The sequence below is a fragment of the Eumetopias jubatus genome, unplaced genomic scaffold (genome assembly GCF_037043125.1).
Source record: "Eumetopias jubatus isolate StellerSeaLion01/CBP00866 unplaced genomic scaffold, mEumJub1_p1.0 scaffold_13, whole genome shotgun sequence".
Classification (NCBI taxonomy): domain Eukaryota; kingdom Metazoa; phylum Chordata; class Mammalia; order Carnivora; family Otariidae; genus Eumetopias; species Eumetopias jubatus.
The window spans coordinates 32,952,573-32,977,350 of NW_028274819.1; the positions used below are offsets into that span (position 1 = coordinate 32,952,573).

Here is a 24,778-nt window from a genome sequence, read left to right on the forward strand (position 1 = left end):
GCGCACACACACACACACACACACACACACACGTATCTAGGGAACTATTATGGTACATCACAAAGTCAGCAGGGATGTAGGATCTGATACTCTGCACTTCTCATTGTATAGCTACCATGTCAAGATCACAAAATAACCATCTACGTAAGCTGTAGCCATCATGACCCAGTTCTCGACAACAGGAAAGATGAAGGAGGAAAGAAAGAGGGGGATATTTCCCAGTAGTCAGCTTCAAGAAGCCATCTTAAGCCTCCCATATAATACTTCTGCTCACATCTCATTGTCTAGAACTTAGTTACATGGGCACACTTAACAATGGGATGCTGGGAAGTATGGCTTTTGAATTGGGCATATTGTTGTCTAGACCAAAATCAGGGTTCTGTTACTAGGTAAGAAGGGAAGAATGGTTATTGGTTGGGCAATTAGTTAGTATATTTAGACATGATAGCATCCAGAAAGAGAAGAGAGTCATCCCTTCTACTGCATCCCATTTAGGAAGAAAGCTACCTTTCCCAGAAACCCCCAGCAGACTTCCTGTAACCAGAGCTGGACTCACAGGTCCAGCTCTAAACCAAGTCACTGGAATGGGATCAGTATGATCGGTTAAAACCAATCAAGATTTACTCACGGAGCTGCGTCATGTGAAGGATGTGATATTTGAACAAACCAGGCTCTGCCAGGAAGGCATGAATGAGTATTTGATAAGCATGTTTCCTCTCTCTCCTCTTCACACCTTACGCATTCCATACGGGTCCATTTTGAGCCCTTTCTGCCATCGGAAGCCTTCCCTGGTCTTTCTTTTCCAAGTTCCTCTTGCACTTTCTTTGTTCCTCTCCACGAAGTGCTGGCTTGAGTGCCCTGTTATTTTGTGCTCAAGGTGTATCAATGTGCACTTGTGTCTCCAGCTCCTCTGACTTTTCTCTAAGGGCAGGGCCTGTTGTTACACACTTCCGTATCACCTGGTGAAGGTAACCACATTTTTGAGCTTGAAATTGAGGGAGGAACATTAGAACAAAGGACTTTTTCTTACTTTGAGTTTATTGATGTCAGAAACTATATCAGACTATGTAAAAACTAAATTCCACTAAAGTTTTATATTTAATGAATTATCCTTATTTAAAAGAAATGAAATGAGAAGTGTCTTGGGAAAACTCAGTACTTATTTTGCCAAACCTATGGTGCTTGGCCTGTAGTCGAAAGTCAATATTTGTGGGTAGATGTGAGTTGTAAAACTTTTTAAAAGCTATAACATATTTTCTCATATGGGTGGATATTGCATGTGTTTATTGCCAGAGGTTGTCAGGATAATTCTGCTCAGGAAATGTGACCATTGCCAGGGTTTTATTGCTTTACCTATGATATATGTAGGTATATTCAAATAGATATATGAAATAATTTTCCTCTTCTCTGTGAAGGAAATCTACTTTAAAAACCTTGGGAATTTCTCTAATAAGGGTTCTTATTACATGCATGTCCTTAAAACATTCAATTTTTACGTGCACTTACATAAAATTATATGAAGATGTAAAACTCTTCCTGGCATGTGAAGAAATAGGGTGAGTAAAACACTGTCAGATGAAGTTTATTTAACCTTAATAGGAAAAATGTCCAAAGGGAGCTATTTAGTTATTAGCCCTTCTGTTTACTAAGAAAATAACTACATCCTTTGGTTCTCTTAAAGCCATTCATAGAAAATACACAAAACAACATTGTTCTGTTTCTGGAATTTACATTATTTTACCTTATTTATCTTGTTTTATTTCTAGGATTTACATTTTTAGCTGTGGTATAGGACCTTGGGCAAGGCACAAAGGGAACAGAGGCACTTTGTTCGGTTTAAAAAAAACAATAGGGAGATGGTGATAATGAGGGCCAGTATAGTAGGATAATGAAAATGAAGAGGTGCTACAGTTATGCTGCTTTTTGTCAATACACACACACATATATATATATTTAAAGATTTATTTATTTATTTTGTATATATATATAGAGAGAGCACACAGGAGGGGCAGAGCCGGGAGGGAGAGGGAGAGACTCAAGCAGACCCCCCACTGAGCACGGAGCCTGACAGAGGGCTCGAGCTCATGACCCTAAGATCATGACTTGAGCCAAAACCAAGAGTTGAACGTTCAACAGACTGAGCCACCCAGGCGCCCCAACTTTTTGGCAATATATATTGATACTAAATATCAATCCCTGGAAACCAGTGCACCTCTTGAGGTCTTTATTTTTCACAGGAGGCAGCAGAGTTCCAAGCACATAGTAGGACCTTAATACATAAATAGATATATGGTTGAGGACTTCTATTAGAGGTATGTGTTGCAGCGTTTTTTGCTTTTACTTTAAAATGGTTGCCAACATTTTAGAACCTGCGGATTTCAAATTACATGTATTAAGAGAATGCCACTCACCTCCCGTTAGATGGTTTCCTGTGGCCATACTTGCCCAGTTCAGTTTTGATGCATGTAGCATGATGCTGTGCTGACCCACCTGCATGAGAGAATTTAATGGAGCAGGAGAGGCAGCCTGGACGTGTTTGGGTGCGATCTGTGATAGTTCCTATGTGTGGCTTCAAATGAAGATCTGTCAGGTGGGGAAACGTAGGTGTAGAAAGAAGTGGTGAGGGAGGAGAGAAGACATTGTGGAAGGGGTAGATGAATATAGCTCAGAAGGGAAGGGTGGTGTGCCAAGTACTTCTATGTCAGACCTTGACAGTAGCGTAGGGGAGCCCATCGGGTAACCACCTCTGCAGAAGGAAGGTAGGCACACGAATGGACGGGGGGCTTTGTCCTCTACCCCCAACCTCTCCGTAGTATGCTAGAGAAATCGTTCGTGTGCACACGTGCTTCCGGCTTGGGCCCGACTGCTGCAGTTCCTTCAGCTCCTGCTTTCTCCATGCCAGGCTCCCCATGACAGCTGCTGGAAGCTACTGAACCCTCGTCTGCCCTCCTCCCGGCTTGGTACATATGTCTAGTCAGGGTGTGGATTATAGTTCTGAGTCCCCTGGTTCTTGGCCAGAATTCCAGCCAAATGGCTACAATGAAATTTCTGTAATAGGCCAGAAGAAACCTAAATCCAGGCCTTTCTTAGAGAAGTAACACCAACTGTTTTATTATGTTTCACAGTTGCCTCTCTTGTTTCTTAAAATTGCTTCCCAAGTGAAGAAATCCCAATCTAATTCAGCACATTTCATGAAAGCATGCACCCTCTGGCGCGAATTACATACTGAAATGTGGCCTACTTGTTCATACCCACCATTGACCAGTGCCCGTATAACCAGCGCTGTTCCTGCTTCCCCCTTCTGGGACGGATGGCAGATCGAAATATCATGTAGCATATGCATTAAGAAGAGAGGATATAATTCAAAACTCTAGCTTCCCCGGAAAGAGCCGCTAATGTGAATCCATGGACCTTATGAATAATAAATGTGCACACAACAGATTCATAAAGACATTACACACTGAGCCACTTGTATCCTGTTTCCTGGAAGTGTTCCAGATCCAGTGGGAGAGCGGAAGTCTAATGGCTTGCCCTTTCCCTCTCCTCCACCCGCTCTCTGTCTCTCCCCGCCCTGTCTTTGCACTCTCTGCTTTTGAGACTGTTGTAACAAGCAGAATAAATAGGAGTTGCCTTGAGGTAGACTGTGTCCCCATTTGAAGTCCTGCTAGACTTGTTTTAATTTTGTGTGATCATGTGCACAACCCAGAGTGTGTTGAGATAATACTGTTGACCAGTGGATTGGTGTTCCCGTGTTTAAGGTCCACCCCCTACCCTTCCCTAAGAAAATGTACTCCCGGCAGATGTTAAGAAAGAAAATTGTTGCCATAGCACTTTAAGATCTAGCCAAGTAGTTCTTTCTTGTCAGGAGAGTGAAGGGCAGTAGGGGAGCAGAAATGAAACAAGAGGAGAAAACATGCAGAAAAGAGAAGATAAACAGGAAGCTTTCCCCACTCTTTTAGTAGCAGTCAAATCCAGACTCCTACCAGGGCTTCGCTGAGGCATTACAGCAAATACCAAGTGTCTGCTATACGTAAGGTCCCATGCGAGAAAATACAAAATGAATATGACTTGGTCTCTGCCCATAAGGGACATATCATACAACTTAAGGAGATGTGACAAGTTTGTAGTAACTAGAGGCAAAAGAAGATGTGCCCGATGAGAGCTTCGTCTAAGTACCAGTGGAATCAAAGGAAGCTGATACCATGATGGTTTCATGTTTGTGGTAGTATCCAACTTGGACAATAATGATGAGTAATGTTTCACTTGGCAGAGACTGGAGTCAGGGTATTTCAGGTGAAGGAAGTGTTATGAGCAAAGAGTCAGAGGTGGAAAAGCACGGTGTGCTAAACTGTAGGACACAGGGAACGTTGCAGAATCAGCTAAGAAAGGAAGAGAGGATCCGTAGTGAAGTTCCAGCTAAGTCAGCAGGGGAAAAAAGCCTTTGGGAAAATGCTCAGAGTTGTGCTTTTTTAAGATTTAGCTCTTACAGTATTATAATTAGGTGGTTGAGGCAGGAGTCTTGTGGAGGTTCATGGCAGTAAGCCAGTGGAAGGTGGAGGGGAATTGAGGGCTTAAGCTCAGGTGACAGCAGGAAGAGCAAAAGAGTGAATGGGTTGAAACCTTGCAAGGAGGCTCTTGGTCTTTGGAGACAGGAGCTACAGGGTATAGATGAGAAAGAAGTGATGCCTGGGACCCTGTACCCTTAGCACACAGAAAATTATACCATGTTCACCTTTCTGTTCTTACACTAATGATCATTTCCCCCTTAGGTCTTCACAGCCATTGGAAGAATAGTAATAGTAGATATCTATATATCCTCATTTAGCAAAATAAAAAGGTTTTCTGGGGCCAGCCAGTACATCCTCATGATGTGAGACTTTGAGAAAACTGTTGGGTCTAGCACAGACAAACCCAGGTATAGAATTGGAAGTGGCTGGTCTTTGCTAGTAGAGGACAATTGGGGACCCTTCCTCAGGACCAGCCACCTCTTTTCCATGAGAGATGCATTAAAAGAAGCACAACCAAGAATACTCTATGTCCTAAGTAAAGTCCCAGTGAGTTTAGGGCTTGCCCTCACCCTGGGAGCACTCAGGGATCCCATCCTTACCCCCTTTCCCATTGCTGTGGGAAGGATGGCACTGTTGGTCTGTTGGAAATTCCTCCATAGTTGCAGTTCTGAGCTCCTAATGCTATCGTCCCGGCTTGTGAGCTCCAGTCTACTGGGGGGGAGCTGTTGATACTCAAAACAAGGCTATTGCCCAAGTCCACTCTGTTCCACCTCTCTGGGAATTATTTCCCAACCTCTTGGTGACACACCAGAGGCATTGACGTGAATAAGCATTGAAGCTAGCCAGGCAAGAACTGGAATGCTGGCTCCTCCATTTCCCTTCCGTGTGCCTTATGCCACGCAGCCTCTCAGGGACTCAGAGAAGCGGGGCCGTAGCAACAAGATGATTAAAATGGAAGAATGTCTGTAAACCATGTATCTCGGTGCCTGCAACTACTGTGAGCTCATTACATAGGTTTCTTTTCTTTCAGAGTTTTTGGAACTTTGTCCCTGACCCTGTTACTTATTCACTTTGCTCTCTTCCGGATCTGAGGTTTTGGATGTGAAGCATCCCCAGCATCTCCGATAAGAAATACAGACCCATGTAGGAAGCAAAATGGGATGAGACTTTAGGTCATGCGATTGCTGGATCTGTAGAGCCTTTTCCAAGCTGTTGTGTTTATTAGTCATGAACACAGCAGCTTGGGAAGCATGGGTTGATGCATTCCTAAAGGCTCCACGTGATATGTTTATTCTAGTAAGAAACGAAATAATTGTAGTAGTGTACGATAGTGTGCCTTCTTACTCTGCATTATCACCATCTGCTGCATCCTCCACGTGTTTATTTCTCCAGATAGTGGGCTTGTATTTCAGGAGAAATTGCATGCAGAGAGCTCATTTGGTTATTTCTATGAACAATAGGTAGTAGAGAAAGAGAGGATACTTTTTGAAGTTAGGTTACTTTAGTTTTCCCTTGGCTTATAAAGGGGGCAGAGATTTGGGAAAAGGCAGCAAATATCTTGGCTAATGTGGTTAAACACTCTCTTCTGTTGACAAGTATAGGTAATCAGGCGCTCTGCATTTTGCCACTTCCTTTGTTATTTTATAAAATACTCTTCTTTCATGAGCCCTAGTATAATAAATTGAACTCCTCAAGGAAAGCCCATAGATATGGGGACATTAAAAACTAATATTAGAGACAAAAAATTAAGAATCCTACAACAAGGGATGCCTGGGTGGCTCAGTCGGTTAAGCGTCTGCCTTCGGCTCAGGTCATGATCGCAGGGTCCTGGGATCGAGCTCCACATCGGGCTTCGTGCTTAGCGGGGAGTCTGCTTCTCCCTCTGCCTGCCACTCTGACAGTGCTGCTTGTGCTCTCTCTCTCTCTCTGACAAATAAATAAATTAAAAAAAAAAAAGAATCCTACAACAATTTCGGTCTGTTTATAGTGTTTGTCTTTTAGTAGACCTGAGCTTTTTTTTTTTAATCCTTCTTTTTTAAAAGATTTTAAGTAATCTCTACGTCCAATGTGGGGCTCAAACTTACAACCCTGAGATCAAGAGTTGTTTGCCCTTCCAACTGAGCCAGCCAGGTACCTCCCACTTTTTTAAGATTTTATTTTTGAGTAATCTCTACACCCATCACGGGCCTAGAATTTATAACCCAGAGATCAAGAATCACATGCTCTACCGACTGAACCAGCCAGGCACCCCAGACTTTAAGGCACATCTTTCAGATAACTTGGAAGAACAGTCATAGTCACCTGATTACTTGCAGCCCTGGAGGGGAGAAGGCTATTGCCCCTTATGGTGGAATTCGATTTTTTTTTTTTTTTTTAACAATTTGATTTTTTAAAATGTGATCTTTTAAACACTCCCATTTCAGCTGTCAGCATTATCAACTGAATCTTAGTTAGTGAATCTGGCATAGAAAGTCCCCTGAGAGAGCTTGCACCAAGCCTGCCCTAAGGTAGACTGTGGGATGCTATGGCATTGGAATGGCGGGCATTTTTGAGGGGGAAATTCTGAGAAATAAGTTTCTGACTAATGAGTTGTCACGTTGGTGGGTAATAACAGAAGTGTGAGATGCATGCCCTGTTCTGGGCACTGTTTGTACTTGACCTACAAGACTAATGTGCAAGAAACAACTAATAGAGTGTAGCTTGTGTTTAATTACGAGTTCTAGGAATTTACACATGAGGCATGTTCATGAGAACTGAAGTCTTCATGGAAGTAACACTGGAGTTGAGTATTCAAGGAGCGAAGGTGAGGTTGTGAGGTGAAGCATTTAAAGACAAGTGGTGACACTGACTAGTCTAGAACCTAGAGGATTGCTAAGGAGAAATAGTTTTAAATATTTTTAACCCTCAGGAGGTATTAAAACTGTCTTTTCCAATCCCTCATTTTACATATGGTGAACCCTAGGAGGTAAAAGGCCAAGAGACTAGTGGTACAAAGTAAGCTATTTTGAGGCTGGATTTTGGGAAGGCTTGAAAGGTGCTAGGGTGCCTTGTGAGATCAAAGTGTGTGGTAAGAGGCTTTTTAGGAGGAATTTCATTTAGGGGCATAAACCCTGTGTTACACCTGTGGTGTTGCCTGAGAAGTCAGTGTTGTGATCCTTGCTACTGAAGAAATAATTCTATATACTCATTCTTGGTTTCTGAGTCCTCTGGTTCTCCACCCGCATCCCGCATCCCCACCCCCCCCCGCCCCACCCATACACACCTTCAGGGCACATTTCTGTGTTAATGCTAGGTAAGGATCATATATTGTCCTTTCCAGGGCTATTTGCATTTTAACTGGGACAAAGAGTTCCAGAGAAAATAATGCATCTGAATGGTAGAGTTTCAGACCTCAGTGACTTCAAATGAAGGAGCTTTCCTTGTGTCCCTAAAATCAGGGTGTATAAGAGGAGCGTATTGGAAAGTGGGGTGGGGGCGGAAGTGTAAGAAGAGATGTCCTATGCCTGGCGCTTAGTAGACACTCCTATTTGTTAATGAATGAATGAAACTTTTTAGTGAATTAGTGAATTGATGAATAAGGCTCCAGGGTGCAGGGTACTTGCAGAGAGAAGAGAAAGGAATGAAAAAAGAACCTTTAAAGGAGAAATTAATATGACTTGATGACTATGTGATCCTAAGAAACAAGGAGGGAGAGAGCATTAAAAAAAAATTACAGATAAAAAATCTTGTTGCTTGAGAGAGTACCCCTCGTGAAACCAGGAAACTGGGACAGTCCTGTGCTTAACATATGGGCACACAACTGTCATTTCTAAGTCAGTGCTTGGAAACCTTCCTTCAGTTCACCTGTTTGTATGTATGTGTGTGTGTATGCATATATATACACATGTGTATGTATGTGTGTGTATATACACACACATGCCTTTGCTTGGAAAATTATGCTTACAGTGACTTTCACTTTTTGCTTCCCTTTTGCACAGAAAATGCCGCCCTTGGTAATGGAGAGATAACAGGCTGACTTGCCTCCAGAAGGCATTCCTCCTTAACAGACTGGTTTGCTCTGATCGGTATAAACACTCCTGCCTGCTGACCAGTGGTCTGTATTTATGAGGCACTTGGAAAACACTGCAAGCTGCAGAGAGTGACCATGAATAGCAAACTTAATTTGGTTTAATGTGTTTTGGCTTGCTTGACCTCACCAGAATAAAAATGTGCCTGTTTGAATTATTGTATTGGGAGTTTAAAAAAAAATTCTAGAGACATTTATCTCATTGGAAGAATCTTGGGATCGCTTTAGCAAAGGTTTAAGTCCATGTTTAATGTCAGATAGACTTGAGAAATGTTTAACATAGAGCCTTAATCACAGATTAGTTTATTGTGAGTTCTGAATTTTTAAGGGCCTAAATTACCTTTTTTTTTTCCTTCTTGCTACTTTTTTCCCCCTAGACGATTGGCTGGCAACGACCTTTCTTTTATCCACCCAAAGGCCTTGTCTGGGTTGAAAGAACTCAAAGTTCTGTAAGTAATGCAATTTTAGAGTTTCACAGCTGGCTGTGTATTTTCTTTTTGCATAGTCAACATGCTTGGAGCTAGGGTAAGCACAGTTTCTTTTAGTTCAGGATTAAAAAGATTTAAGGAGTGGCCAATGGGTAGTGTGGGAGGCGAGGGTTGATTTAGGCAACCTTGGGTCTAGATAACAAAAGTTAAAACTCTAAATAATAGGTGTTCTGACCTTCAGTGCATTACAGTTGAATGTCTTAGGCTTTTTGTCGGGCTAATGGATTGAATCAAAATCATATTTAAGCTTTATTGGTAGAGTTTTGTTTCTACTTATTGTATAGCTGTAAAAACTTTGAATTAGCTGACCCTAAAGGGGAAAAAAGGCTTACAAAAGCTCAAAATGTTAATATCATTTTAAAGCTAAAAGGAATTAAGATGCCTATAATTTACAGAATCTGTGAGGGACCAGGAAGTAAATTCCTGGCAGTGGTTTAGGGGTTTGGACTATGGCAGATTAGGGAACAGGTAAACTGACTGCCAGCCCCATTTCTGCCAGTACTTTGCTGGGTAACCCTCTGCAAGTCACCAGACTTCTCTGGTTCAGGGAGTTCTACGTGGCTTTTACCACTTCATTCTGTGGTTATGATTCATGTCAAGAAGTCATTTTATTAATATGACTAGAAATGGCTTCAGGCAAAAATAATAAAGATTTCATTTTTAGTATTGATCTATGCCTCTCTTCTACAGCTCCTTTTCTGCTCTGGCCCTCCATTCACTGAGGGCATGTCCGTGCTCCCTAAGAGCCCAGGGTCTGCTGTCTTCTTGGAAGAATTGCCTTGACCTAATGCCCATATTTCTAGGCTCTGCTTTATTCCAATTTGAAAAGGCACTAGGGATTCCAACAGGTTTGCTTGTTATACCTCTCAGTTAACTTGCTGTGCTTCCTAATTAACATTAACAGTCCCTAGGGTGATGAACATTAATTAGGGTGCCTTAATTCCTGAGAGTGAAACACCCCTGGAAATGTGTATTGCCAGGAGGTCTGTGTGACGAGATGGCTTAGGGATAGCAGCTTAGGTCTCATTTCTGGATTTATAGCAAATGCTTCTTGCTTTTTTGCAGTTTTCTTTCCTTGGGTGCTCTCCACCTTGATCTCTCCCCCTTTTCTGCCGTTGGAAATATTTTTTGGATAGAAATGGCTCTGAATTCTTCTAAGAAAAAATAGTAACAAGTGCTTGTTATTCACTAACCAAAAATTTCCTTCCAGAACCCTGCAAAACAATCAGTTGAAAACAGTACCCAGTGAAGCCATTCGAGGACTGAGTGCTTTGCAGTCTTTGTAAGTAGCTTTTTGGTTTTCTGTATTCTTGAATCATTAGTAGACCACTCTGGCTGCTAAAAGTGTAAAGAACTGGAATCCCAGGAAAAGGGGAGATTTAATCTCTCATCTGGGATAAATTGGAGATGGCCAGGTGCTGTTATCAAAATGCCCTTTGGTGAGAGAGAGAAGGAGGTGGTTCAGTTTACTCCCTCTCTTGTCTCAGATGCTGGGAGAAAAGTCACAAGCATACACGGCTAGGTATAATTCCAGGAGCTTTTATATGGCAGGTGATCTTCACCTCTTTAGAATCAGAGTTATGTGTGTACAGAAGTTCTAGTGTCTTGTGCCATGATGGTCCCAGTTACAGAGAGGTTTCTCTTTTAGGCGGTAATGATAATCAGAACAAATTGATTATAATTATTCATCTGTGGACCCTGAACTCACAATGGGGTTGGTAACTTAGTCTCTTGTATTGCCTTCTTCCCAAATTTTTCCTTTTGAGGAGAGTTTGGTTTTATGTGGAGTGTTCAAGATTTCAATTCTTGGTTTTTACCATGTTCAGATGCTTGGTTTTCATTAATTTCAAAAGCTTTTTTTTTTTTTTTAAGATTTATTTATTTTAGGAAGAGAGGGCGAGCTAGTGAGAGTGAGTAGGGGGAGGGGCAGAGGCAGAGGGAGAGAGAGAAGCCCAAGCAGACTCTCCACTGAGCCTAGAGCCCTGCAAGAGACTCCGTCTCACAACCTGGAGATCATGACCTGAGCCGAAATCAAGAGTCAGATGCTCAACCAACTGAGCCACCCAAGCGCCCCAAAAGTTTTTCATATATCACTTCACTTTGTCCTTTTTTGCATTCTTTCCCGTGTGTGTGTGTGTGTGTGTGTGTGTGTGTGTGTGTGTGTGTGTGTATCTGCGTGTATATGAACCTGGAGGACAGTGGTCACTGCTTCCACTGTTTTGATACACAAACCCATACCTCCCTTCCCCCTCCGGCGGGTGGATTAGGTAAGTACCCGCCAATGGTATCACCGGGGCCATGAAAAATCCATGGAAGATTTTGAAGAAACAACCAATTTTTATATTAAATAAACATATTTGTTAATGACTAGAATGAATGTTATAAACTAGTGCTGTTAGGACTACAACTTTAGTTTTTCTCATCTTTGGGACTGGAAGATCCAGTTCCTCTGTCTCAAGGGACATCTTCCGGAAAAAGAGTAAGAAGCACTGAACTGATGCATGTGATTATTGCAATTTGCTTTTTGCCAAGATTAGGAAACACTGTTAGCGTTTTTATCAGGTTTGTCTGGTTTGGGATCCCCACTTTGCCACTTACTAGCTGTGTGAAGTTATGCAAGTTATTTAAAATTCTCCATACAGTAGTATGCTCATTACTTGTCATATACTTGAATGCATGAAAAGCACTTGTAACAATATCTGACATGTAGTAGGTGTTCAAGAAACATTTGTGGAATCTGCCAATAGTAATAATGATATATTTTATCAGTGCTTTCTTTCGATTTTTAGTTTACCCAATTTACATAACTAGGTGATGGGAATGTTTGAAAGTAATGAAAAAAGGATTCATTAAAACAAGGAACTTGGTTAGTTTGTCATTCTACTAGAATAACAAATACCAATGTACATTGTTTCGGCTCATGTCCTAATTCCAAATACAGTGGGAGGAAGGTGTAGTTTGTGAAATTGTGGCACTTTGACCACCTGCAATGCAGACCCGTAGGCCATATCCTAGAAGTAATGGTATTTTCTCTTTAAAGGGAAGATCTAGCAAGCTATATTTTTAAAAATTGCCCCAGGAAATTCTCATGTGCATGGAAGTTTTGAGAATCACTCTGAATAAAAACTTGTAATAGTTAGCACATGTACCTGTTCTGGATTACAAAATTAGGTTTTAACTATATCATGTAGTTGTGTAATCTAATCTGTCCCATACGTTTTTTTTTTGTTGTTGTTGCCCTTTGAAATAACTTTAAATGTATGCTTTTGTAGGACACGCCTATAGTAGAAGACTTGATTGAAAATGATTGAACTGCTTGTCTCTGCTTGCTGATGTAAAACCATTTTTTAAAAAGCTTTTATTTATTTATTTGACACAGAGAGAGTGAGAGAGGGAACACATGCAGAGGGAGTGGGAGAGGGAGAAGCAGGCTTCCAATGGAGCCCAATGCGGGGCTTGATCCCAGGACCCTGGGACCATGACCTGAGCCGAAGGCAGACGCCTAATGACTGAGCCACCGAGGCACCCCTAAAACCATTTTTTTAAAGATTTTATTTATTTATTTGACAGAGCACAAGCAGGGGGAGTGGCAGAGGGAGAAGCAGGCTCCCCGCTGAGCAGGGAGCTTGATGTGGGACTCAAAAGCAGGCTCCCCGCTGAGCAGGGAGCCCGATGTGGGACTCGATCCCAGGACCCTGAGATCATGACCTGAGCTGAAGGCAGATGCTTAACCAACTGAGCCACCCAGGTGCCCCTATAAAACCATTTTTAACTGCACCCAAAACACATCACTGGAAAAGATTACCTTTTCATTTAGATTAGATAATCTCCTAGTTAATGTGAAAATAAAAACATATACTAATAAAGGGGTGCCTGGGTGGCTCAGTTGATTGGGCGTCTGACTCTTGATTTAGGCTCAGGTCATGATCTTGGGGTCGTGAGATCAAGCCCCATGTCACGCTCTGTGCTCAGCATGGAGTTTGCTGGAGATTCTCTCCCTCTCCCTCTGCCCCTGCTTGCGTGCGCTCTCATTCTCTCTCAAATAAATAAATCTTTAAAAAAATACGTACTATAAAGCATATTATACACTGTAGAGGTTAAACTTTAAAATGTATCTAAGGTCATAAAAAAGGAGTATCCGACGCATTCACCATTTAATTTCTAATTTATTTTTTAATTTTAATTTTTATTTTTTTAAAGATTTATTTATTTGAGAGAAAGAGAGAGTAAGAGAGAGAGACAGCAACGAGCAGGGTGAGGGGCAGAGGGAGAAGCAGGCTCTCCGCTGAGCGGGGAGCCAGATGCAGGGCTCGATCCTGGGACTCTGGGATCATGACCTGAGCCAAAGGCAGACGCTTAACTGACTGAGCCACCCAGAAGCCCCTAATTTCTAGTTTAAATAGAAGTTTAATTTAAGGTAGAAATATATTAAATAGCTACTTTTGCCACAAGGCCAAGTTGTGGAACATAGGATTCATTATTTGCCTTAACTACTTGAGTAGAGTCTGAGTAGACTCCAGTGTATCAACTGGAATGAGTTCCTTCATAGACATGTGACTGTGTCACCTCTACACCATTTCTGACCTTGGACAGATGTACACAGAGGGAGTCCTTTTACCTCCATCAGAGCCAAATTCATTAGATATTTTAAATAGTCATTTTCTTGTGCTTCTTCAGAATTCATTTTACTTCAAGAACTTCATACAGAATTGTTCTCATTTCCCAACACTAAAATGATCAAAATATTCAGTCCTTTTATCTAGTTGGAAGGTTGAAAAAGACAAAGCTAAAATCTTTTGGGTTTTAGAACAGAAAAACTACTAAGAACACATACAAATAGATTGTGGTCAATAAGCACATTAACGTCCACATGACATTTATTGATAATTTAGATGATTTAAAGTGTTTTTCACAGTAGGTTTCTCCCTCTTAAATAATATTTTTAAAAAAGGATGTTGTGCTCATCATTCATGGAGCGAATTGCATAGTTTAAATTATCTCCAAAATTGGGATGGGGGTGGGGGTGGAGAGGAGTCAAAGCAAACCATTTTTTTTTAAAAAGGGCATTGGGATGTTTTTATCTGCATCAGAAATACAAGGAGCTAAGTGTCAGGCCTGTTTTACTTAAAAAGGAAATGTACATGGGTTTGTTAGCATAGTGGGTGTAGCAGTCAAGTTAGATACAATTGAAATTCTGTCCCGGTGTAAAACAGTCTTATCGGCACTTGTTCAGTTTGCAAATCTGATCTTCAGACCCGAGTTAGAAGAAAGATTTCCTTGTGGTTCTGTAGTGCTTATAAGGAGCAAAGTTCGTTTGGGGTTGAAATTGACCAGAAGTGGTTTGATGCCGAGGGTGTGAGGATGACTATAAAACCTGAAAGTGAATTGTCAGTGTTAGTACAAAGGTAGCACAACAGCCTTCCACAAAGCCACGAAAATGGCTAAAGCATTATCTGAACAGGCTATTAAAATGACATGTCAGGATTTGCTCCACTGGATTCTTTTCCCCTTAAATTGGATCACACTTCTATTGAATAGTAAAGGATGATTTCAAAGACTAAATTTCCTAGGTTTTCCACAATAATGTATTATCTTAACAATTTATACTTGAAACTGGTAACAAAATATAATATTATTATATATACATTACTGGTAAGTTAGAAGTAGAGAAAAAAAGGGAAAGCTTTTGATTACACAGAATAGATGTTGATAACAGACATTCATCAGTGAAATCTGCATATGGGATTATTTGTTATTGTAATTTCATTTAGGGCAAGGAAAAAAGTATCGAGTCTCAGTAAGATATAAAACAGGCTTTTGAGAATAGGGAAGAGAAGCACATTTTAAAGACAAAAATAGTAAGGGAATTCAGTTAATACAATGTTAACCCTTTAACAACTAAAGTACACTTAAAGTAATAGTTCTTTCTTGCCAGATGGCATTTCAAGGGTAGATTACATTAAACAAGCCCACGTTATCTACCCACGTGAGATATCTGATGCTTTTCATGCATCTACTGAACCAGTGATAGTATTTTCTTGGTCTCTTAGTTAGGATGAATATTAAATGTGTAGGTTATTGGTACAAAGCCGTAATTCTAAGACAGTTTCTCTGTGAAACATTCATCTTGGTGTAGGGGCAAACTCTTTACATTTATGAGTGTACCCCTAACATCCGCATGTGAATTGAGGTGTAAAGATTAACCACTGAGTCACCACAAATCCTTTGCCTCATTTAGCTTCTTATTTAAGTGTCTCATTTTTCCAGAGTTCTTCCTTTTGATCTCTTACTTATGGGTGACTTTACAATTTGGGGAAGTTTTTAGCACAGGGGAAATCGTGTGTTTATTGTTGTATTACTATTTTGCACAGAAGGTAGTTTCATTGGGCGCCTGAGTGGCTCAGTCGGTTAAGCGACTGCCTTCGGCTTGGGTCATGATCCCGGGGTCCTGGGATCGAGTCCCACATCGGCTCCCTGCTCTGCAAGGAGCCTGCTTCTCCCTCTCCCACTCCCCCTGTTTGTGTTCCCTCTCTCGCTGTGTCTCTCTCTGTCAAATAAATAAATAAAATCTTTTAAAAAAAAAAAAGAAGAAGATAGTTTCATTACTATCTTAGCTCAAAACTTGCCTGGATATCTTGCCCTAATCAAAGGCCATCTCTTTTCTATGAGTACATGGTACAGAATTCTGCAGGAGCATAAGTGGTGTATATAATACTGAAATTATGCTTAAAAGGTACAGATAGCTATCTTTATAGTATTTTACCACATCTTAATGAAACGCTTTTATAGAGAGGGCTTAATTTCAGTAGAGTGTTGTGTGCATATGTGGGCGAGCCTTGCTCATTATTTTGTTGAATATGAATGCACATTATCATCAATAAGATAACATAAGCAATTTAAACTTTTGAACTGCTCTAATGCTGAGAAACTGGAAAGGGACTTCAGTTTGTACAATTAAGGTACAATCCAAACCCCTTGCCTGGCCTACCAGGTCTATATAACTTGGTCCCTGTTTGCATCCCCTATGTCTCGCTGGACCCTCCACACCTTCCACTTGTGTTCTGATCACTGATCTTCTGGGAGTTGCTGGGACCACACCGCACTGGTTTCTGCTGAATCTCTGCCCTCTGGATTTCAGTTTGAATAGCACCTTTTTAGAGGTGCTTTTCCTGACCAGTGCATTTTAAGTAGCTACCCTTCCCCCTTAGTCCCTGTTGGTCTTTATCTCATGACCCTGTTTATTTATTTCATAGCACTTCTTAAGTTAATGTGTTAATCACTTTTAAAGTGTATTGTATTGTGGGTCATTCTCCTTTAGAATGTCAGTCTCATGAGGATAGGCCACATGTATGTGTTCATCATTTTTATCTTTTGTGCCTAACAAGATGCTCAGTTTAGATGTGTTGAATGAATTGCAGATAATTAAATCAACTACAAGTAGAATTTAATTGCATTAAATATTTAGTTACATTATATGGTTGATTATATGTCCAGTGTCTCTCTTTCCCTGAGTGGGAGTTCCTCAAGATTGTGTATGCGTGTGTGTGTGTGTGTGTGTGTGTGAGAGAGAGAGAGAGAGAGAGAGAGAGGAGGGAGAGAGAAAGAATAATACCCACACATTAAAGCAAATCTCCTAAGCAGCTCCATAGCCAGGACTTTGCCAGTCTGTATATAAAGGATGCTTGTCTCTTCTCAGGGATGGGTGCTAGAGAGTCTAAGGAATAAACAGCCTAAAAATGTCTGTTCCTAAATGAATTCTTAAGTTAGCTGCTCAGTTCCCTGTGCTGTCCTCTTTAGTGCTTATCTCGACTTTATCAAAAAGAAGCTACCATCAGATTCTCACCAGGACCAAGGGTCTTTAACCCCTGCTAATCTGAGGCTGGAGCAGGTGGTTGGGTGCAGGGCTCAGCATTTGCCTGGAGGGGAAAGGGGCAATTATGGCAGACCTGAAGCTGGAGCAGCGTAAGGCAACAGAAGGCATAGGCACCCCTCTAAAAGTCAGAAATTCCTGATCTCGACAGCTGCCAAAATCCATGTCTTTAAAAATATGCTGTCATTTTGACTTTTCACATTTTTTGTGTTCCCTGATTTTCACCAAAGAAGTCCACACCTGAAAGGTATGAATTTAAGTAGTGAAGTTATATCATCAAGGGATTCATGAAGACAGTTGTGATTTGCCTGGCCTTCATCATATTAATATCAGGTTGTCTTTGTGTCAAAAAGGGATTATTCCAACAGTTATGCCCAATTACACTGATAATAATACTTAGGACATTATTTTCCAGATTTTTAGATGGGGATTTAATTTTAAGTGTGAGTAATCCTATTAGCAAGGTGTCTTTAATTTCAGAATTTTGGGAAAAATTTAAAGAAACCCTAAGGCCACAATAACATTGACCAGAGTAGCTGTTTAATTTTTCCTGTGGACAGTTTGTCTTTTCTTAGTAACTGTTAATTTTGAACTTGGTGCTAAGAGAAGAGGAGAGGGTTATTTGACCAGTACATGACACCTATAGTTTTAACTTGGCTGGTGGTGTAATAATGATTGTTAATAATCTCTTGCTGTAAACATTTTTTGGGGGTAAATATTTCCTTATTTTTTCCCCTCAGTTCCAAGTCAAAATAGTGGTTAAATTTAATATCAGATATTAGTTGTGATGTAAAATTTTAAGGACAGTAGCTTATTTACTCAGCTTAGTTTCTTCTCTTTTTTTGTACTTTTGATTTAAATAGATTCTGAAACATAAAATTCTAGCTTGAACTTTCTGAGTTTTCTTTAAAAAAAAAAATCGTCTTGCTATAGTTACTCTTAGCCAAAGACTCTTGAGAGACTGAGATTTGCATTCATCCCTTTGTTATGTAGGAAGGGAAAGAACGGACTTCCACACTATGGTCTTAGTAAAGTTGTTAGAGTTTATGAGACTTTCTAGAGAAATTGAAGACATAAGGACTGCCATGACTGGTTATTTTGGTAACTCCTTTCTGTTTTGAAAACTGAGAGTTGTGTGTGATTTGGCTCATTCTGCTAGAATTCGTTCCTGAACATGGTTGTTTCTGTTTCTGTCAGGCGTTTGGATGCCAACCATATTACCTCAGTCCCCGAGGACAGTTTTGAGGGGCTCGCTCAGTTACGACATCTGTGGCTGGATGACAACAGCTTGACGGAGGTGCCCGTGCATCCCCTCAGCAATCTGCCGACTCTGCAGGCACTGACCTTGGCTCTCAACAAAATCTCAAGCATCCCTGACTATGCATTTACCAATCTTTCAAGCCTGGTAGTTCTGTAAGTATCATTCCCTTTAAATACCATATGTTTGTGTGAATTAGCGGCCAAAAGCAGATTTCTTGTGACAAATTATTATGAAAGTACCACATTTTTGATTATGCTTCCGAAGAGATACCTGTTTGGGGAAGTTGCCTTTTTTTTTTTTTTTTAAACAAAATTGGATGTGCTGACTTTTAAAAATACAAGATAGGATAATTAAAAAATTAACATCCAATCACTGTTGAATCTTTCTAAGATATGTGGCCTTTTGTAATCATAAGAAGAAATTGGGACCCTCAGCAAATACTTGGACAGCTTTTACTTGTGTACCAGCAATGCATTCAGTGTTAAAAGAAGGGGCATTATTTTCAGGAGCTCACAGAAAATAAGTTTCAGTGATATTTCATTTTTTGACCAGTTTGTCTGCTCAAAGAGTATATAATTCTCTGTGTTTTAATCTTTGAAAACTTGGACATAAAAAAATGGCATTTCTTTTAAAATCTGTTACTCACTCTCACTGGTGTAAAGTGATGTGCTTCCCTCCATGCTGGTTCCCTCACTTCCTCACAGGGGGAGCTCACCAAAAATGTCACTTCACAGAGTGAAAGGCTCACCAGAGCTTTTCTTCTGATATGGGTAAATAGTAAAGAATCTTCAATATGCGTACCATTTTTCCACGAGAGATCCTTTCCTTTTCCATTGGCATTCCATGTTCAGTGAATCCGAGTCTGTGTAGCCTAGATCAAGAGATACCTGCTATTTGTTGTTCATTAGTCAAAGGCTGAAATGTTTACATGGTTCCTTTAAAAGCCAATTTAGACGCATAAAACATTATAATAGTTGCTGTTGGGTGATGTAAAAGTCATTTCGATGCTTTTTTCCATAGGCATCTTCATAACAATAAAATTAAAAACTTGGGTCAGCACTGTTTCGATGGACTAGATAACCTGGAGACCTTGTAAGTTGATTTGTATTTCAGATGGTTACGTTGTGATATTGATGGAATTTTGTATTTCCTTGCAGAAAAGGGAAAAATAATGGTCTTGAGTTCAATTCACTATTATTTGGCTTAAATACATGACTAAATTCTTGCCATCAAATAACACAGTTAGGAATACTAATCTCAGTTTATGGCTAAAAATGGTGCACAAGTTTAGACTTGATATTTCTTTCAAAAGTACGTGTAAAATGCAGCTCAATCTGCCGGGCTGTCTGTCTACTTTCTCAAAAATTTTGGTTTTGTTAAAATGTATGACAGTTTTGGAACATTGAACCTTATAAAATTAATTCTGGGAAAAAAATCTTTTTTTGTTTTTTTCCATGATTTCATTTGCCTTACTGAATTATTAACCCTAGGTTTAAATATTTTCTCTGCTTTCTTATATGCTAAATGAAATAAACTTTTCCATTTTGCTTAGGATACTTATTATTGTTATTCATACTAGTTAAAGTATTTGGGAATACTGGCTGTTTCAACTGTGCATTGCACCACTGAGCAAAGACATCGTGCAGCTACGTGTAATTAAGAGTAGGATCTTTATTAGAAGATTTATAGTATTTGCTATTGTGGTATAATAAATAACTCAGAAAATGTCCCAATTAGTTGGGTTAGTAATATTTGATTGGGATGCTCAGGGTTTGTAGTATTTTGTTAAACTGACTATTCTGGTTAGTTGTCAGTTAATGAGAAGACTTAAAATCTTTTAGTTCTTTATTAATCTACTTTCCTGTCTAAACAACCAAAGGATAATGAACATCAATGGCTATTTGAAGGTTGAAGCTCTTGAAGAAGATAGTTCCCAGCTCAGTTCTCCTTTACTAAGTATATAAATACCAGTGTACCAGAAGACCAGATGGATCTTCTAATACTAGACTATCTATACTCTTCCAATTATATGAAAATGAAACCTCTTCTTCCCAGCTAAATTTTTATTTGCCATTTTTCTTTCTATGTAGAAAAGAAAAACAAAATAGGTGCCTAAAGAGCTGGGCCTTTGATTTTATGTTACTCTCATTCTGAAATCAACCATGATAATCATATGCCAACATGCTATTTAGGTTATAAAAGAAAACTTAAACACTCAGAATTAAGACTTTTTAGTACAGATCAAGATCATTGTGGCCTTTCTGTCTCCTAATTAATGTAACATCTTCAACAAATTATAACCTGCTTCAAAACAATAATTGTGGGAAGCCATCCTGGTCCTTCCCCTTGTTCATACTTATCTCTGGTCATCCACCTGATAGTAGGGCTGAGGTCAGCTGCCCTCATGCCAGAATTTCAGGAAGTCACTCCAAACCCCAAACAGAAACCTTGGTTACAGGCTATTGTCATTCATAAATGGATATTCCATAAATTCTGTTTTATGGTGAATTTCCTGAGAAATGTCATTCAGATGACTTGTTTATTTAATGCATGAATAATATGTGATTGAGAATTCCTTGGCCTTGTAAAATGAACTTAAAACAGTCATAGATGAATTATGATTCTTTTTTTCTATTCAGTATTCTATGAAAAGGTGTAAGGTAAACCACAGGGTTTTAAATGGCCCTATGGTTGGTGAGGAGAGATTACCATCCAGAAGATGTGATTTTTTTAGGAATACATTCGTACCAAAATGCCTCATAAATTGTGAGTACTCTTTAGTGTTCTTACATGTTTCCCCCTTTTTTTCCTAGGGACTTGAATTATAATAACTTGGGGGAATTTCCTCAGGCTATTAAAGCCCTTCCTAGCCTAAAAGAGCTGTGAGTATTGTTTTGCTCTCTCTTTGCCTTAGTATCCTTCGAACTCATCACTTAATGTTCTGACAGTGAGATTTGAAAACTTTGCTCCATTACATATATCACAATACACAGACACACACAGACACACATCTGATTATACAGACTGGATTATGTTAGCGCAGACAGTTTTGAGCCTAGATTTCTGTACTCGGCTCCATACTGCTGAAACAAGAGCCATAATGTATGGTCCTTGCCAGTTAGGAGCTTGGAGACTTACTGGCACTGGGGGGGCTGACCACGTAAGACAGAGAGCAGTTGCTAGGTAGAAATAAGTGCTAAATGAATCATTCCAGAAAAAGACCTCACTGAGAACTGGGGTCATTGGAAAAGGTAGTGCTAAAGAGAAAGAATTTGACTGGAGTTAAAAGGATAGATATGTGTGTGTGTGTATTTATTGTAAAGATTTTATTTATTTGAGAGAGAGAGCATGCATGCACATGAATTGGGGGAGGGGCAGAGGGAGAGAGAGAATCTCAGGCAGACTCCACGCCCAGTGCAGAGCCAGATGCAGGGCTCGATCTCACAACCCTGAGATCATGACCTGGGCCACCCAGGCTCACAACCCTGAGATCACTTAACCAGCTGAGCCACCTAGGCACCCAAAAGGGTGGAAATATTTAAATAAATGAAAGGCTAAGGGAGCATTTGAGATGTTGGCTTTGTCAAGGGCAGAGATAGGAATGTACATGGCATCACGGGGCTGGTGTGTCATGCCTTGACAGTAAATACTCTGAAATGCATTGCTTAAGAACTAAATGCAGGTGACGGAGGAATATGGAGGTTAAAAATCACCTTATGATTCTCACTCATGGTCTAAAGTTCTTTGTTGACAAAGCAACCGCTCAGCGTGTATGAGAGACTTGAGAGATACCAGGTTAAGCCGTGGGTTTAAGAAGAATTAGGAAATGGTCCTGGAAAGGATGAGATGGAACTAAAACTTCAGTTTCCTCACACTTTTGGAATTTTCATGTAGTTATCAGTTGTGTTTCACATAATACTGAACAGGGCTAGATATTCAGGTTTTAATTTATTTCAAAGGGGACATGTGTTTCAAAATATTTTTCTCCTCCCTCTTTAGGTTATTTCATAGTAATTCTATTTCTGTTATCCCTGACGGAGCATTTGACGGCAATCCACTCTTAAGAACTATGTAAGTAGTTTTGAAGGTTTTTTTTTTTTTTTAAGATTTTTTGTTTATGAGAGAGAGAGAGAATGAGAGAGAGCATAAGTTGGGGGAGGGTCAGAGGGAGAAACAGACTCCCCGCTGAGCAGGGATCCTGATGTGGGACTCAATCCTGAGACTCTAGGATCATGACCTGAGCTGAAGGCAGTCGCTTAACCAACTGAGCCACCCAGGCACCCCTGAAGGTTTGTTTTAATATAGAATCATGTAAAGCATGTCTGTACGATGCCAGACATCTCGATGAAGAATGGAAATTTAGGCTTTTAGATATATGGACTTGTGAACATAAATGTAGTGTTGGACGGCTTGTGAACATAGGAAAACTTTACTTTTTTTGGGTATTTTTACAGACATTTGTATGATAATCCTCTGTCTTTTGTGGGGAACTCAGCATTTCACAATTTATCTGATCTGCATTCCTTGTAAGTATTATACAAATTTTGTTTTTTTAAATTTTTACTTATTTTTTAGTATTATACAAATTTTAAAACATACCTGAATATTTGTGCAGTTGCTTTAATAGAAAACTAGAATGTATTATTGTAGCTCCAGAAGACAAAAATCTTTTATTTTTTTTTTCCCTTGGGCGAAAGTCCAAAGGACAATTCTGAAGATTTATGATGGTTCTTATTTATGTGAATACTTGGCTAAATTTTCACAGTTTCAGGTACATTCAAGAATTGAAACTGATTTTATTTTTAGGTATAGTAGTACTGTAATTTTAAAGTATTCAAAAAATAAAATGAAAATATTATCCATGAAAATTCTTTATTTTAAATTACGTTTTCTCTCCCAATTTCTTAAAGAGTCATTCGAGGTGCAAGCATGGTACAGCAGTTCCCCAATCTGACTGGAACTGTCCATCTGGAGAGTCTGTAAGTGCAGATCTTTGAAGAGGGATAGTGTAAATATAACGTGCAGGCCTGTCGGCAGGGTGCCAGTGCTTTTTGGCGATGATGCTGGGTTTGTGTTGATTCCTGTAATCTCTCTTTGTGAATAGCATGCGTGGAGATGGATATATATTGGGTTTGGATTCAGTCAGCTCAGGTAGAGGATAGCCTGGTATATGGATATTTTATCTGAAAAGTTCACTGAAAATGTAAGGCAGTAAGTAAATGCCAAATGCGAAGCAGTGATTTAGGAATTCAGAAGTGGGGCAATTGATATAGAGTATTGGAGAAAGCTTTAGGGAGGCGGTGTAATGTTTTCAAAATTGAATACTGTCAGGTTTCCCAGAGCTGGGGCTTTCATTTAGAAAGGCAGGATTTAGTAAAATGGGGAATACTGAAAATTTCCTCAGGGATGGAATACAGATGCTCACATATAGCTAGAATTCCATGTGTTTAATGGAATGCAGTGTGATATGGAGAAATTTAGAAAATCATTTGGGTCACAGTTTTAAAATGGCAACCATTAAACGTTGAACTTTTGGTTATGGCAAATCTTCCCAGTGGATGGTCTGTGAATGGGGTACAGATGGATCCAAGCTCTTGCTGACCTCAGCCCTCCAGACAGCCAGAAAGAGCCTGAGGTGGCTAAGGGTCTCCAGCCACAAGGAGCCTTACCAGAGTAGGTCACATAAATGTTATGATTTTCACATGTGTCAAGATGTCAGGAAAAAGGGATCAGGAAGCACTGGGCTCAGGAGTTTAAACTTGACTGTTAAGGTAGTTTGGATGTGTCTAGTACATGGCAGCAGGTGGTATGAGGAAGGTGAGAGAGACTAGAGATGGGAAGGACCACAAAGAGGTCCTGGGAATAATCCCCTTGCTAAATGAACACCTTTAACACCACTGGCGTTCCTCTGGGTGGCCTGCTATTCCTACACCCCTCTCTGCATCATTCCGTGCGTGATCTGCATAATAGCAGTAAAAATGAAGAGAGGGTCAGATGCTGGACACACCACAAAGGAGGAGAGCACAGAAATTCGTATTGACTGCAGACGGGAACATGGAAAGGGAGGGAGGAAGAGAACATTTCAAAATGGTGAGTTAGGTTGGCTAGGTTTGGGAGGCAGGGTGCTAAGTTGGCTTTGCATGTTTTGGGTATGAGGTGGTGTTGCAGGTGATTGTAGTCAGGCTGTGGCTGTGGATTAGTGTTTTTCTGTTGGTCCACATGAGAAATCAGCCTCATTGTCTGGACAATATTAACATCTCGTGTCACAAGCTTTTCTGCCTTACTGTGAAAATGAAATCCATAATGGAAGCTTAATTCATTTTCCCACATGCCTGACTTTAAGGAGTAAGTAGGCAGTAGGATACACAGACTTTAGTTCATGGGCAAATATCTGTTTCTTTTTCCATGTGAGAATAGCATTTTGTTTACCATCTCAACTTGAACCATTTCTTAGATGAACATTGTTTTTCCACAGGACCTTGACAGGCACAAAGATAAGCAGCATATCCAGTAACTTGTGCCAAGAACAAAAGATGCTTAGGACTTTGTAAGTTGGGTCCCTCTTCCCTTTTTATACTTCTTCTT

The 24,778-nt window shown here is 40.1% G+C and overlaps 1 protein-coding gene across 1 annotated transcript in view; it reads left to right on the forward strand.

The window, feature by feature from the left end:
- LGR4 (leucine rich repeat containing G protein-coupled receptor 4) overlaps positions 1 to 24,778 on the forward strand; it is a 104,336-nt gene that overhangs the window by 68,408 nt on the left and 11,150 nt on the right. The window contains exons 3-11 of the mRNA XM_028117690.2: positions 8,952 to 9,023; positions 10,273 to 10,344; positions 18,130 to 18,345; positions 19,214 to 19,285; positions 21,007 to 21,075; positions 22,193 to 22,264; positions 22,648 to 22,719; positions 23,104 to 23,172; positions 24,669 to 24,740. Of these exons, the coding sequence (XP_027973491.1) occupies positions 8,952 to 9,023; positions 10,273 to 10,344; positions 18,130 to 18,345; positions 19,214 to 19,285; positions 21,007 to 21,075; positions 22,193 to 22,264; positions 22,648 to 22,719; positions 23,104 to 23,172; positions 24,669 to 24,740 (786 nt within the window). The remainder of the gene's footprint in view (positions 1 to 8,951; positions 9,024 to 10,272; positions 10,345 to 18,129; positions 18,346 to 19,213; positions 19,286 to 21,006; positions 21,076 to 22,192; positions 22,265 to 22,647; positions 22,720 to 23,103; positions 23,173 to 24,668; positions 24,741 to 24,778) is intronic.